The 16,898-nt window shown below is 42.1% G+C and overlaps 1 protein-coding gene across 1 annotated transcript in view; it reads left to right on the top strand.

Annotated features, from left to right (window-relative positions):
* The window catches only part of LOC139222656 (zinc finger protein 236-like), a 41,516-nt gene extending 30,926 nt beyond the window's left edge, over nucleotides 1-10,590 (top strand). The window contains exons 17-22 of the mRNA XM_070854495.1: nucleotides 725-842; nucleotides 1,413-1,585; nucleotides 4,875-4,962; nucleotides 5,054-5,837; nucleotides 7,940-8,400; nucleotides 9,385-10,590. Coding sequence (XP_070710596.1) covers nucleotides 725-842; nucleotides 1,413-1,585; nucleotides 4,875-4,962; nucleotides 5,054-5,837; nucleotides 7,940-8,400; nucleotides 9,385-10,073 — 2,313 coding nt within the window. The 3' untranslated portion in view covers nucleotides 10,074-10,590. The remainder of the gene's footprint in view (nucleotides 1-724; nucleotides 843-1,412; nucleotides 1,586-4,874; nucleotides 4,963-5,053; nucleotides 5,838-7,939; nucleotides 8,401-9,384) is intronic.
* Nucleotides 10,591-16,898: the final 6,308 nt, after the last annotated feature.

Here is a 16,898-nt window from a genome sequence, read left to right as displayed (position 1 = left end):
CGAGTGCATTTAGGTCTAACACTGTCCCATGATGACGGAGAAGTGGACATCATTTTAGTTTTTGGCCAAATCAAACTGAAATTAATTTTAACAATTAAATATTATCTGTGATAAATACAGATACGGTAATCAATTTTCTAATCGGTGGAGCTGCATTGCCAGCAGTGTAAAGCCGACTTTGCAGCTATTCAGGAACAAACACAGGATGTTTGTAGCTGCTGAGCCTTCATCATTCTGTCAGCGTGAGGATGATCTGCTTCACCAAATGAATTGCATGTAGCTTCTTCTGACAATGCAAAGTCACAGTTTGCACCACTAACTCCGTGGCTTCAGTCGCTGACATCATCATAATGTATGTAAGGTAACAAGTTTGCATCATGATTTGCACACACACAGTATAACGTCTTCCTTAAGATGAGAATTTACATGGCTCATAGGGAATATCAACAGGGGAAAGAGAGAGATACTTTTTACAGTTGAAAGATGAAACTCTGAGCAGGTTAAGTTGCCATGGTGATCGAACCAGCCACCTTCATGACACTGAAAACCCTGGCTAACCCGCTAATTTGGCTTTGTAGTGGGTTGTTGCTGAGCAATGACACATGGAAACATAACCCCGAACTGGTCTGTGGCACAGGGCTGTGTTTGTACTGGGCGGCTGTTCTGAGTGAGTGCATGAATGTCAAACTGGTCTTTGCTCACCGAATGGCAAATTGTTGTGCAGTCTCCAGATGTGGAGCTGGTGGAGCCAGAGGCTTTGCTGTTGAAGGAGGAGAAGGTGGAAGCAAACATGTCACAAGCTGAGGAAACGGAGGAAGACGTGGCGCTTATAGGAGATGATGGTGAGCAGTAACGCATGTGTACAGAAGACCACGGTGTGCGTAAGGCTGAATATTAATTATTACCGAATGCCCTGTCACATTCCTGCTTACATCTTCATTCCACATTTAAAGGAGGGTACTCCAATGATTGATGTAAGCAGGGTTGTCTCCGGTTGGGTGAGGAGACCCCAAATGTATGACACAGACTGCAGTATAAACTGCGGATGTTGGTGTAGAGGTGCTGTTGAGATGCATCGTAGGAAATGTAGTGGTTTAGCCTTACTCATACTACGCACTAAAAGTCAGGATATCTGGACTTCTTTTTTTTTTTAAAGCACTCTTGAATCAGTACTTTGGAGATATCCATCATGATGACTTTAGCATTAGCCATTTATGGTGATTATTAGTGATAATGGTGAATAATTGATCAATGGAAAAAAAAATGGAAAGGTTAATCACAAAAAAAAATTCCTGTTTAGGTGCAGTTATGCTGCCATATAAGGCATGAATATTTAGTGTGTAAGAAATGCTTTCTCTATCACCCATTCAGTTCATTTTGTCCACTCTTTGCCCCACATCGTCTCTGTAAAGGAGTGGTGGAGCGTGTTCCCTGTGGAGCTGCTGGACAGAGACCCAACCTCGAACACCAGAACACCCAGTCCACTTCCTGCCAATCGCAGCCCCAGATCCAGTCCCAGTCCCAGGTCCAGAGCAGCAAGACGAGGTGTCCTGGCAGCAGCGGCGGCAGCAGCAGAGGAGTGGAGGTCAGTGACTCCTCTCCTCTCCTTAAGTGTGAACTTAGTGCCTCTGTTGAGGGCAAAGACTCACTGCAGGAAACTATAAACTCTCACCAGTATATCGATGATGGCAGCAATGACTCACAGTTTGATGTGTTGTGCGGCAATGATAAAAACACGAAGTCGTTGGTTGAGGAGTTTTTTGACAAGCACTCGGGGGCTGAAGTGGAAGAAAGGTTGCCGTCTTGTTCGTACTCAATGGCAGCGGCTGATTTCCCGTCAACCTCTTCCAGTATCAATGGCTGGACTCGTTACGACCCCGGTTTCCCCCTGTCCCAGTCCTTCAGTGACACCAGCAAAGTGAACCAACAAACCGGCGCCAAGGAAAGACTGTTTGTTTGCAGCTACTGTGGCAAAGCTTTTAACCGGCCCAAGAAGGTGGAAATCCACCAACGCGTCCACACGGGGGAGAAGCCTTTCAGCTGCTCCACATGCGGGAAGATGTTCTCTGAGGCCGGGAACCTGAGGAAACACCAGAGAGTTCACACCGGAGAGAGGCCATACAGCTGCGGGATGTGTGGCAAGGGGTTCGCCTGGATAAGAAACCTGAAAACACACCAGCAAAAGAGCCACCCTGAAATCTACACTGAAGTGGAGAGCTGGGAACAGACCTGAACTGTCTTCTTACCTTAAGTCTGCTGTAGGGCATCATGACCCAGCAAAGACTCAATGTTGGCCGTAGAAACAGAACTCATGAGATTTATAAACACATAGACGTTAACAAGAAGCATGTTTTAAATGTGACTTAAGGAAATAAGAACAAGATGAATTAGAATTGCAGCGCTCTTTACTTCTCTTTACTAAAATGCTCAAGTGAATTTGGTTGGGCAATTTGAACATAGTTATGATGCATTTACTAGTCTTGTTAAAACTGTGTTCTGGTTCTCCACTGTGTGGAGGCCTGAAATGTGTTATTTCATTTATCTGTTTCCCATACGTATGCTTGGGCTGACCCACCCAGGATGATAACTGCACACTAGTATTGCAAAAACAAAAAGGTGACAAAGGAGCTTTTCTACTGGAGTGGATACCCCCCCCCGTCCTGGACCTCATTTCCTAAAAGCACCTGAAAGAGTTTGTTAGTCAACAAATCTCATTTTCAGACCGACTCTCTGTCTGTGCTCTCAGCTGCAAACCAATTAGTTCCTAGTGAAAACTGTCTTTAAAGACAAATACAGTATTGTTTCATTTTTAGAAAAAGATGTAGTAATTTTCTCCTCCATAGATCTAAGTAAATGTTACTCTGAATTACTACACTGCTGGAAATATTCCTCAACAGATATGATGCTCTAGTGAGTATTTAGGGCAGCAGGGCGATGTGTGTGTGATTGAGTCAATAAACTACTGTGTGCATGCTTATGGTAATGAAGGAACATGTCACCTAGTGCAAAAGCTTGGCTCACTGATCTGTTTTTAATAGTTATTGAACAACAATGGAGCTCTGTGGCACAGAAGAAGATGCATCAGGCTGTAATACACACACAGTATTAGGTATTTGGTTTGAGCCTGCACATGGGTTTGGATGACACATATACACACACACACACACACACACACACGTATATATATATACATATATATATATATACACACACATATATATACACACACACACACATATATATATACACACACACACACACACACACATATATATACACACACACACACACACACATATATACATATATACATATATATATATATATATATATTTATATATAAAAAATGTCACCAAATCATGTTAGAATGAGCTCAAGCCATACTGTTTATTATCACCCTCTGCAGTCAGTTTATGTAATGACCATGCTTCAGCTCTGCCTGGAAACTGAAAATGCGGCTGTAAATCGTACCATCCAGTACACTGCAACATCTCTTTGGTAAAGCTGCAAATCACAATGGAAGTCAGGTTTTGGATGGAAATGTGGTGTCACACAAAGATCAGCCAGCGCAGTTGCAAATTTAAAGACTAAAACGGAAGAAGCATCAAACTCAGTGTTTGTGTTATGGGCGCTGGAGAGTTTTAAAATGTAGTTTGTCCTGTAATGTCACACCGTTTTCACGGGTGATACGGTTAGTGCTGGTGCTGGACTTGAGTCAACAGCTGGGTCTGAAAACTCTTTCTGTTAATGTACTCCAAATAATTGAAAGATAAGCTATGGAGTGGATGCCATTCTAAATGTAACACATTTCCTTTGTTTTATTGTTGAAATATTTGACGCTTTGTATGCAACATTTCATTTATGGAATAAAATCTACTTATAAACCACAAACCGTCTTCTTTGAAGAATGAGGACTTTGAAAGTCCAATGAATGTAATCAGATTTGCATTGCGGCTCTGAAGAATGACTGACCAGTCACTGAAATGGCAACTAAAATGCATCTTGCAACTTGAATGTGATAGAAGACCACTGATCCAATGCCTGCCTCTCGTAGCAGGCTTTCTATAGTATTAAATATACACCTTGGTGGCCTTTCTATGGCTCAGTCATACACTAGGGTATAAAGCACACTGTCACAGCCAGACACTTTAAAAAAGCCTCATTTATATTTATGTTACATTTACTTGTGTTTCAATATTACTGATGGTCACAATTTGTTCTCAACTAGTAGCTCCACTGTTCGACACAAGAGGAATTAAATGGCAAATATAACAAACATGACAATTAATTAACCTTCCATCGTTCCAGTCATCGACTGAAAATCTCTGAACTGGTTTCTGAGCCAGTTGTGACATTGATGTTTGTAACGTCTGTGACCAAATGGTACTAAATGATTATCTGAAGACTAGACTGACTGCTGAGGGAGCATTACAGCAGGTGCTCATACATTCTTACAGTTGTAACTGTATTTGGTTTGGTATCAGCATAATGTTTACTGTTATTTCTCCTGCATGCAGCTCTTGATCATACCATGAGCTGCGGATTAGAAAACAACGCTGGTCTTTTGTGGCCAATATATTTACATAAACACTAAGAAATCCTTATCATTTTCAAAATCATATTCAATATCTCTCTCATTAACAATGATTATGTGTAATAAAAGGTGTCACTAATGATGAACCCACAAAGACTGCAGTCCGGTGTGACATATATGCCAGTACTGATAGATCTGTAATAAGCTCTCTCATGCAAAGGTGTCGCTCCTGGTCGGTTTTCTTTACTGCGTTTTGAATGATGATGTTGCCTCTTTTCAGTCATCAGTGTCGTGTGTCTGCAGTAACAGCAGACGTTTCCTCTCTTTATTGCATGTGCAGAGGCAGGAGGAGCCAGATGTGGTTCTGGTAAAGGTGGAGGAGGTGGCGACGGGTACTCAGAGCGAGACAGGTCTCAGCATACAGGAGGGTGAGTGGACTCATCCACCGTTGTGTATGTCTCTCTCAGTCGTTGTTTTACTCTGTATGAGTAAAACATACACTCTGGCAGTGAAAATCAGTTTCTCTCTCTTTGCGTTCAGGGTTGGTGGAGTCCAGCACAGACGACTACAGAGCAGTTCTGCCTTTTGATGAAACCACACAAACCTCTACCAATCAGCTGTCTGACCTGCAGGAGTCTGGGCGGGGCTTCTCAGAGGTCAGCTATGGCCACTCTTCCCTGTGGACTAATGGGGAGGGGAGTTATTTTCATGACGACAGCCTTCCGGGGCCGTCCACACACTGTGTGCCCCTGTCATACCTGCCCACCACACTCATTGGAGCAGAGCCCGGCAGCTCTGGGAGGGCATTGGCTGTTGAGAATTCAGCAGGAAGGGGATTGGCAGTTGAGAGCTCCAGGGGCTTCCACAGCTCTGTGTCCCTTCAGCAGCAACCTCCTGTTATTGATCTGTCAGAGGAGTCCAGCCCCATTCAGGTTTTAGGTCAGCTACAGAGGCCCCAGCAGTTCTTGGATCCAAGTCAAAGTCAGGGTCAGAGAAGTTATAGCAGCGCTGTTTTGCATCAGAAAATACCCAGGAAGAGGGTTTGCATCTGTAGGTTTTGCGGCAAAGGGTTTAGCTCCCCAGCAAATTTAGAATCCCACCTCAGGACTCACACAGGAGAGAGGCCGTACGGCTGTAACATCTGTGGGAAAAAATTCTCCCAGTTCTGGAACCTGAAGATCCACAGGAACATCCACACTGGGGAGAGACCGTACCAGTGCTCGCTCTGTCCCGAGAGGTTCTCTGACCCCAGCAACCTGAAAAAACACCAAAAGAGACACCATCTCACAAACACGGTCACGAAGCCAGGGACATCATAGACGAAGACCTAAACGTGTTTTGTTGTGAATGCCAAGCCTTATATTTCAAAAATCAAATAGCTATTGAAATTTACAGACAACAGCAACATAGCGAGCACATCTAACTCACTAAATCACAGATGTCAGTCAGAGCTCTGGTGTGTTATGAAGACACATGTCTCTCTACAGTGCCAAGCAGCACAAATATGTCTAATAAAAAACGGTATTTAAATAGTGGCTGAATGCCAGATAATAGCCAGCGTGAACAAACAAAGGCTGGTGCCTAATTGAAATGAATGCTAATCAGGGACCAGCCTGCACCTCTACTGTAATGGCTCACGTGGTCAATTCAGTATAACTTCCATTTCCACTTCAGACTGTACAACAACAGTCATGTCATACTTCACCACTCTGCTGAGAACACTTTCTCTTTATTACAGAAATGCTGTTTTTATTCAAGAATTGATTCTTTTTGAGTGCTCTTAAGCTTCTGTCATAAAAACCTAAAGCTTCCTGCATGGATTTCAGATTACAAACCTACCAGGAACACAGTTGAGATAATTTAAGGCATTTAAGAGTTTAACCTGTGACATTTGACTGATGGTAGCTTAACATAGGCCTTTTTTCACAGCAGACATTTTGACTCGTCCTAATAGGAATGGCACATGCTGTTAACAACATTAACGATGGCTCTGTCCTAATAAGCTGTGACAGCGAGCCAGCATGCACAAGGCCGGAGACCTGAAACTGAAGCAGCTAAATGGAATTCAGCCGTCATTCATGTGATTATCTACAGCTGTGCTTTTCATACTGTGACAAAATGCCCATTGAGCAAAGCAGAACTAAGGACAGTGTTTCTATTTCAGGCTAGATAATGAGAGCAGCAGGGTGGTGAGCACGCTATGAGTAAACGTACCAGCTATGGAGTTGGACAGATGTTGCATATCAAAACTCCACCAGGCCTTAAAAACGTCAAAGTGGAAATTATAGGAGATAATTAATGAATCAAACAGTATTTGTGTTAAAAGAGAAACTCAGAGAGGCAAGTATGCCACGATCCTGTTGTTGCACATGTTGTATATGAACGAATACACTTTCAAACAAGATCCTGTTTCAGAAAGCCAGGGCTGTATTTGAGCTATTTGAGGGTTGTCATAGATACAGATAAGGACATGTTTCAGACAGTCAGTAATATTGTGTGCATTTTTTTTTGCCATATTTTAATCTTGTTCCTCCACTGAAAATGCATTCAGTTCACTCTTAATAATACCTCCAATCCATCTTTTTTCCATTGTTTTATCTGCAAGAATTTTAGAGGGTGACTATTATGTACAATACGAGTCACGGTAGCATAGACATATACTGTAACTCTATCACTAGCTGTTTCTATTGTGTCACAATTTTGTAAAATATTGCTCAATGTTCACAGTTTGCAATGTAAATCATTAAAACTTTATAAACACTCAGCATGTGAATTGTGTTTTTGTTGTAAATCGCACATTACAAAATTGTGACACAATATAATTTAATGTATAGTATACTGTATACAGTAGTATAGTAGTAGTATACAGTATGACTCATACTCTACATTATTCTAATTCATAATGACCACATGTAAAAGATATGTTAGAGAAAGTTTGCTTTCCCTTTTGGACTCTACGAGCATTTCTGTACTCCCACCTTCACAGCCAGCCTTTAGCCACCTGCTAGCTTTTACAGTCTTGTTGTGAACATCAGTTTTACAGACAACATGTTTGTCACATGTTGCAGATACTGCGGGTGGTGCCTGGGTTTTAGTAGTTCACTACTGTAGGCCTGCTGACATGGAGTCAAGGACAGAAGGAAGATATTCTACAGAATTGTGTCTACAGGTGTCGCAGACTTTAAGAGGTGACGTCCGTCTGTGCAGATTAAAACTGAACGTTCAGATATTAACTTTGTGCGTGTTAATGGAGTAGTGTAACTTGATGTCACACTCCTCCAGCTCCATACCTAATGTGCAGACACCAGAGTGGCGTCCATTGCATCATCTCACTCTACAGGAAGTGAAGAAGTGTCCCAACTATTTGCTTAGATGTCTATCTTGTCCTGTACACTGGTCTTAAAACACCTCTCCTCTGCTCACACGCTCCACCCTTCTCCTCCCCCCTCCCCAGTCTGCAGCGCCTCAGTCGACCCTTGTGACATCACAAGACCCGAGCAGCATAGTGGCAGTCCAGCCGAGGGGACCCGACACCAACACAGACGCCAGCCCCAAAGCACAACAACAGCAGCAGCAGAGGTCCAGTAACAACCCCCTCAGCTCTGACTACTCCCTGTTTGAGCTGGAGACGTTCTTCACCCGCTGGGCCCCCGATAATGACTCTGCATCGGCCCCCAGTGGCCCCTCGTGTTCTTTCACCACCGATGACTCTGCAGAGTGTGATCAGGATGGAGTTATCATCGTAGAGACTGAACCGCAACCTCAACATGTGCTTCAGCCGCCTCAAGGCTCCGTCTCCTCAGCAGTGAGGGTGGGTGCAGGACCCGACCGCTCCAGAGTTCACATCCAGCCGTCAGTGTCACAAGGTGAGATGGTCTCCTTTCCTCTGTCGGGGCTCCATGTGTGCTGTTTTTGTGTTTTTTTTTTGGTGGTGGTTGTTGTGGCTGCACAGAAATGCTCGTATAACTGCTGCAACAAAAGAATGAATGAAGATTAGATGATGATTTAAGGAAGGGCAATAAACTGACACATTTGTATTGGCTTTTAATTGAGTTGCTTGAGCTGAGTGCTTCCTCAGTCCGTACAGCCACTCTAAGCTGGCTAAATTTAAAAATGCATATGTTTGTTTCCTGCTTTGGATCCCGATTACACTCATCTGGCATTTTTTACAACCCAAATCAATCTTCGTTCTCCAGGGTTTTTAAATGTAACAATACTGGTCACGCTCAGTAGCGTGAAGAGGAAGGATTGAGCTTTTCGAACAGATTTGGAGTGCAGGTCCCTTTTTTTAGTTGTTCGAAGCGGACCTAAAAGTTTTAACAGACCAGGGAACTGTGGATATGTTGAAACAGGTAGCAGTGAGAGGATGAAATACAAAATTACAAATGCCATCAGCAGCACAGCTACTCTTGATCTTCACCAGACTGAGTAATGTCTCAAAAATACCATCAAAAACACTTATTTGTTCAGTGAGCAAAAATAGTTTTCATGTAGACTGCATGAGAAGTAAACAGGAAGAAAACATGTTTTTTGTACTGGTATCAACCAAATCTTCTATGCCCATAGAGTTTCAGTGTTCATCAAGCATTAACAGTGACTCTTGTAATTTGAAAAGCTACTTATGGAGATTACATCAAAAATGTTTCAGTAAACACCTCCTGTGTGGATTCTCCTTTAGTCACAGACATGCTATCAAAACATCATTAGAACTGCATATGTTGAAGGCTACCAGAATAGATTATCTTTATTACAGCCATTTATTGGTGAATGTGTGTTGTTTCAGTCGTTGAGAGAGAATGATGTGATGAATATGTGCTGACTGCTTGTTTTTTCTGCTCCCACCCTGTCAGCTGGTACGTCTGTGTCCTTACCTTTGAGGATGCAGGCTCCATCTTCCCAGCCTTCATGGAGCAGAACATCCGGCATGATAAGAAGTGCACAGGCTCAGCTGCTGCAGCAGCACGGTCTCGGCAGCAGGATCTCTCAGCAGCAGCAGCAGCACAGCAGCCCCTCTGCACAAACCACACTGTCCTCCACAACTGCTGTCAATAAGACTCACAGTGCTGATAAAACAAATATCTCTGGTATTAGCTCAACCAGTAGGATTCTGACCTCCACGATGGCTCCACAGGCAGCCGTACCTGTCAGGGGATCCACAGCCACCTCAATGCTGGCCATCGCTGCACGGCATCAAGCTGGCCTTCTGGCTCACCACAATAAAAGCCAGATTGTGCCCGGCGACCGCCGCAGGAAGAGCTACGTCTGCCGAGCCTGCGGAAAGGCCTTCTCCGGCCTGTCCAACCTGGAGGCCCACGAGAGAGTCCACACGGGAGAGAAACCCTTCCGCTGTGACACCTGCGGCAAACGCTTCTCAGAGGCCGGAAACCTGAAGAAGCACCAGAGAGTTCACACCGGGGAGAAACCCTTCAGGTGTGACCAGTGTGGGAAGAGGTTCGCTTGGATCTGCAACCTGAGAACGCATCAGCAGTCTGCCACAGGTTGCGGGCCGCAGGCGAGAGGAGGGTTAGGACTAGGCTGATCACACTGAGTAGACTGTGGGGGGGCAGGACTGTTGCAGCAATACAAAGTGTGAAAAAGTTCAAAGGTTTACTTATTTTCATACTTTCCTGATTTTTTGTGCCATTCATATACAATAAAGCATTGTATGACTATTAGCCCTCAGTTAAAGGATCAAAGCAGTGATTGTCGTGCTTTAGCTCAAGAGCTGCAAGTCATGTGTACTTTACTACTGAATCAAAGTCAATCAAAGTAGGTTGTGTTGTTTTAGAGCACTCACTACAATGTCATGCAACAATAAGCTGACTTATATATGCCAGAAAGTAGCATTATGGGAAATGTGGTCTTACTTTTGATAGACACCAGCACTAATAACACAACAGGTGTGAAAGTTAGAACATTGTTGTTAACAGAAGTTACACAATGTCGTCTCTCTCACAGACACACACACACCAGGAGCCTTTGTTGCATCCCATGTCTTAGAACAAGTGGTTGAAATGATTTTGTACCGTGGATACATCAAGTATATTTTGTTAATATGTACAATAAACACTTTGTGAAGCACAATGAAATGATTTCAGTTTTCATCCTTGTCAGTTGTGTTGATTGATCGATGATCACAGTAATAAAACAAACTGCATGACTTCATCAGAATCAGAATCAGAATCAACTTTATTTGGCCAAGTTTGTACAAGCAAACAGGGAATTTGACTCTGGTGCAACTTCTCTCTTTATGTACAGTAAAAAGTAAGAAATAAACTAGAACAACAAGAATATTGTTGTGCTTTGACAAGTGGTAATGTTCAATTGGCTATCAGAAATAATTAATAATTATCAAAGATAATTAATAATTATTAAAATAAATGAACTTTGATTAAAGTCCACCTCGATTGGGGCACCACCTCGAAAAACGAGGAAAAGACAGCCGTTTTAATTGATTTAGAGGTAAAAATACTAAACTATCAATTTGGAATTATGTTTTATAATTAATTTAATAATTACTACCAAAATTACCACATTGATAGCTAGCTGAAGGATTTTGGAGTTCTTGACAGTGTAGAGGTTGGCAGTGTTCACACTTGTACAACATTAAAGGAGACAGCAGGTATTAAAACATTTATTAAAACAGAGCAAAATTCAGGGACATCATTTGTTACTCATTAAGGTGAAGGAGTTGTACTTTGGTTGTAAGTACAGCTGAAGCAGAGTAGGTATTAAAGACATCTGCTGTTACAGAAACAAAATCAATCAAACAATCTAACTAAATCTCTATGACTAAACTAACAAATAATAAGAGTGTAAGAGTGTGTGTGTGTGTGTATGTGTGATAAGGCTGAGGAATGTGAGATGGGTCCCACAAAGGTGGGGGAGAGAGACCAAATGGTGATGGCCAGACCCCCTGGGGTGTGGGGCACAGGAGACAAAGGAAGCTAAGTGCTGTTAGCTTAGCTTTGTCCCTCAGTGGCCTGTTGCAGACTGTGTGTGTGAGAGAGATAAAGGTGCAGGTTAAGACAGGATGGTTAGTTTGTAGACTAACATCAACTAAACTTAATGGCTGCACAGTAATCTACAACACATCACAATAATCAAACTCAATGAACATTAAAGCAAGTCAATACATTAACAGGGGTAAACCATGTATGCAGTAATGCTATGCTAATTATGCCCAGTTAGAGTTTGTTACCAGTCCTTAAAGGGGTAGAAGAAGTGTCCTTGAGGGTGCTGCTTTCTCAGCTTGTTGCTGGAGGAAAGGTGTGGTTCATGTCCGTTGCTGTGTGGTTGCAGGCTGGAGGAATCCGGTCGCTCCTTTGTTCCTGTTAGTTAGCAGCTCTGTGCTAACTTGCTGGTGTGCTCTTGTTGTTGGTTATCAGCTGGCAGACTCTGGGTCGTGCCTGCTGGCGCTGATCTGCTTACTTCAGGCAGGACCTTGTGTCGCTACCGTGAAGGAGGTGGCTGCTCTGGACAGACCACACTGAGGCAGAGCTTAGCTGAGTTGAGCTTCTCTCCTCTGCAGGAGGAGAGGGAGCAGGAAAGAGCTTTTCTCTCCACTTCAGTAGAGACATCAGAAAGAGGAGTGGTCTGTCCACTTCAGGAGAGACGATGAGAAAGAGAAAGTTCAGTGGGGGTGAACTGGTTTTGTGGGCCTGCGGTCGTAAAATCATGTGTCCCCTCCGGCCAATGGCGACTGTGGAGCTGGGCGCGGGGGTGATTTCACACCTATCTGTGAAACTGGGGGCATTGGGGAAGGGAGCCCAATAGTTTTACAGACAAAGAAACATGCGGTCTTCACCATGTGCTGTTCACCGTATGGTGAAGCCCAACAATATGAACAATATAAGTACATATAAATAGCAGTATAAATAGCAGTATATAATTGGAGGTAGGTGTGGTGCATTTATGTTGTGCAAATATAGTACAATGTGCAGGTATGGGACTATTGCACAGTGGTTCCTGAGTCTCTGAGACTAGTGAGAGTTCATCAGGGTGACAGCCTGGGGGAAGAAACTGTCTCTGTGTCTGGTGGTTTTGCGGGGTGTGAGGGGTCTACAGAGATGTTACCTGCCCTCCTCCTGACCCTGGACAGGTACAAGTCCTGCATGGAGGGCAGATCGGCCCCAATTATCCTCTCTGATCCTCATCTGGTATCTCCTTAGGATGCGTCACCAGGCGCTCATGTGTGTATCCAACCAATAAAGGAAGGTCAAGCTTCCAGGATTGCAAACCTCTCTTTCCGTACAGCTGTTGGTTGAAATAGTTAGTGAAAATAGCTTGTAGCTACACACTCCATAGTTGTGTCACGTGTGTAGGATTCCCTCTCCAAGCCCACCCACAGCCGCGGGTTTGCTGCCACAGTTTGGCCGACTTGCCCTGAATTTTTGTGACCGCTGTAGCGAGACTTAATGGAACTGAGATGTACATCACATGCATCATATGTACGTTTCATATAAATCAGATGATCTTTGTCACAAGAGACTGAGATCCTGTTGTCTGCAGCTGTTGCTGTGACCATGAGGTATTAAGGGCATGTAGATGTCTATTAAGCCTTGACTCTTATTTGCTATGTGGAAGAATTATTGAGTCAGTTAAAAAAAAGCACAAAACACATATAATTCACAGAACACGTGTTCATAAGATAAGATAAAATATTATAAGATAAAATAATATAAGATATTCCCATATACATAAAAAATATGTATACACTGTAAAACATCACAGCCCCTTTTAGTTATGTCAATTTCCATTTTCTCTTTAACTCAAAGTGCTCTGATAAGTTTTAGATTTTGAACTCAGCTATTCTAGTTTTTGTAGGTTAAATTTACATTTATTCATTGTCTTGACTAATTGAACATTTTGTCAAGTTGACTGAATTTGCTTTATCAAGTTATCAGTTGAAAAAACAAAGGGGAGGATTCTGTTAATGATCCTGAGGCATCACCTTCATATTGTGGCATCGGCAGGGCAGCGCCGCAAGGACTTATGGGTAGGGTTAATGTGTTTTGGGGAGAACCATAAGTTAGGTGGGCATTGGGTTCAATAACATGCTGTGATTTCTTCTGTTATGTGTGTTCAATAATAAATGATTTTGTGAAGCAATACTTCTGCCGTCTGTGACCCTGATGGTTGCTGCAATATGATTCTGGTGCTGAACTTCCCCTTGGAAAAGGAGAGGTGATTAAAAACCAGCTGGCATCTTTATTTCTCTGCATGCAAACCATTTTACATGTTTCTAATTCAGCAATACAGGAATGAGTTATTTGACATTGGAGAACTTGCTGGTCAAAATATCAAGGAAATTATACAGAAAGTCTTGGAGGAAAGCAACTGTTAATTGTGATTAATAAATCAAGCAAACTTGCACTAATGAGTCAATATAACTTATACATCGAAGTTGAAACACATTTAAAATATAAATCCTCTTAACTTGAAATGGCAAGTTATATAAATACTGAACTTGAAAGTGTGGGTTATAACAATATCAAAATGTGAGTTTGTTTGACTAGGTAAATGAGGTTTTCTTGCACTGATAATGTAAGGTTAGTTGTTTTAACTCTGAGTCCAAAGTTAAATCAATTTAGACAACTTAAAAAACAATGTTGAGACAACTAGAACATTGTAGTCATATCAACTACATGGACTTTAATTCACGAGTTGAAACAAAGGTTGTCTTCAAGTTGAGTTAATTTGTGTTTTCAAGGCAGCAGGTGAACTTTCATTTGCAAGTTGAAATAACATGAAATGTCTTACAGTGTATGTACAGTTAAGATAGAGGAAGTATAAAAATGAAACAATATAATATACATATGAAATATGAAAAAAAGAGTAAAGTATTAGAAAGTACTGCACATTGTGAAGTGAGGTGAAAAAGATGAATAAATATTATTATTAATAAATATATTGCACAGTTGGTGTTCATTATAGTGCCATTATTGTCAGTTTTGGTGCAGTGTGGTCTACTGGGAGCAGTGCTGGTTGTAGTCTGACAGCTGCTGGAAGGAAGAACCTGCGATATCGCGCCTTCACACATTCAGGGTAGAGGAGTCTGTCGCTGAAGGAGCTCTCCAGCGTCGTCAGTGTGTCCTTCATCAAGGTCAAAGGGGAAACCCAGGACAGAACATGAACTTGTCCAGTGTCTTCCAGTCCACAGCTGTGATGCTGCTCACCCAGCAGATCACTCCATATAAAACGGTCGATGCCACAACCGAGTCATAGAATGTCTTATTTTATGTCTTATTTTTTATTAATAGTCTTATACTATGATACTATTAATTATACAAGATCAATAGCAAGTATAGAGAAGATCACACTGTGCAATGTTGTGAAAATTGGTTATCAACAGAGAAAGGGCATAAGAGTGCTTTAATGGACATTTATGAGGCTTTCCAGAGAGGTTTACAGCCATTGGAAAGCCATCACTGCCCTCTGGTGGCTGATTAAATGAGTGCAGAATAAATTTAGGGCTTTTATACGCAATATGATTTATAGTTTCACATTCACACACTGACCAGGTGTGTCCAGGCCAAAAATCCACCAAATTCTGACACTTAATTCAATATGCCGGATTTCCTGTTGGGTTTACGACATGGCTCCAAGAGGCTTTTTTGAAGTTTAATTCTTTATACACTCATCGAATTTCATATATGTAGGTCAAACGTAGTTCGGGGGCAGCTCTGTTGAAGTAATGCAGGGGGCTCCGTTGAGCCATTTTGACACACCCAAATCCATAAACTAGATCAGATTACTCATTTTACGCCTCCTGATGGCAAGTTTGGTGAGGTTTGAATCATGTAAAGACAATTTTACAGCAACTTCCAGTTTCATGGCGAACAAGCGTTTGAGAAAAGCTCAAGAGCTTCTTAACAAAGCATCATCAAAGTCTTGGGAATGTTTTGACCAAATTTGAGGTGGCTGTGGTTAGGCTGCTGGGAGGGAGATGCCCGAGAATAGAGCGTGGCACGCTATGACAATGATTCAAAATTGGCCTGTGCATGGGTTCAGACCCGGACTGTCATCAAGCACATGAAATTTAGTAAAGCTAGGACCTTGTGGAGTTATAGCTATTTGACATGTCATAGCGAAGGATCGAAATTCACAGCGCCTCTGACGAAAATGTAATATTATTCATGATGAAGCTTCATCAAGGTCTTAAGGGTAATCGGACGGCATTTTGAAGTAGATCTGGTCATTCGTCTTTTCTGTGGACGTCACAGAGTAAAACATGACATTTCCCATTGCCACTAGGAGGCGCTATGAGTGTCGGTGAATGTTGTCATACAGATCTGTTCAGGGCCGGACTCTCATCGAACACCTTAAGTTTGAAGCAGATATCATCATCAACAACCGAGTTACAGCCCACTTCCTGTTTCATTGGTGAGACACCAAAGTTTGAGGCCCCATCCATGTTAATCCTTCAGGCTCCATTGTACGATTCACTGTAAATATTAGAGAGTTTCACAAGCTGTCAGTGAGTGCGGTCTGACCCTACTACCACTACTACTACTTTATTTCATCATCACACCAACAGCGGGCATGGAGAACTACTTGCTTTTGGTATGTGCGTTGACCTTGAGCATACGCAGTTAAGCATATTCAGCTGTCACTACATTAATGGTGGAATTATGTGTCTTCGTTTATTCTTAAATTCTTAAAATATTAGATGGATTAGGTAGTTTGTATGAATATTTTTGACTTTTACAGTAAATATGGAAACATCACACACACACACACACACAAAGTGTCTGAAGTCTAATTGACATATTATTTACACTCATATCCAGCTGTCCTTTAAAAATTAGAAAGCTTTTTTTGGTACATAATGGTATGAGACCGGCTATAGACAACCCACATAACATATTCTGAAAGAAAAGATACAACACAAAAAAAACAAGGTTTGGAGTTAACCACATAAATACACAGTAATTATTCAACATATGTACATTGTGAGGTACATTGGCTGTGAAGGGACTGAAGACTTTACAAAGGATGACTGGTCAGCTCTCACTTCAGCTAAATATCATTTCTCTGAAAATATTCTAATTTGTCAAACATGAACAATTAAATATCAATCAACTTGTTTTAATGTCTGATAAATCATATCACTGATAAAACATGGGCCAAAATACGGTGCATATGGTGCACTCTCTCTCTCCCTCCCTCCCTCCCTCACTCTCAACTCAGCAGGTCAAAGCAGATGGCCACCCACCTAGAGTCAGGTTCTCTTTGAGGTTTCTTTATTGCTAAGTGTTTGCTAATGGGAGTATGTTGGGTGTCTGAAAATGAAAGGTCATGGTCTTGACCTGCTCTATGGTGTATGGTGTATACTTTTATGAGATAACTTTTGTTGCGATTC

The sequence above is a fragment of the Pempheris klunzingeri genome, chromosome 3 (genome assembly GCF_042242105.1).
Source record: "Pempheris klunzingeri isolate RE-2024b chromosome 3, fPemKlu1.hap1, whole genome shotgun sequence".
Lineage (NCBI taxonomy): Eukaryota > Metazoa > Chordata > Actinopteri > Acropomatiformes > Pempheridae > Pempheris > Pempheris klunzingeri.
The sequence above is the reverse complement of the archived record's forward strand: the minus strand, read 5'-3'. Positions and strand labels throughout refer to the sequence as shown.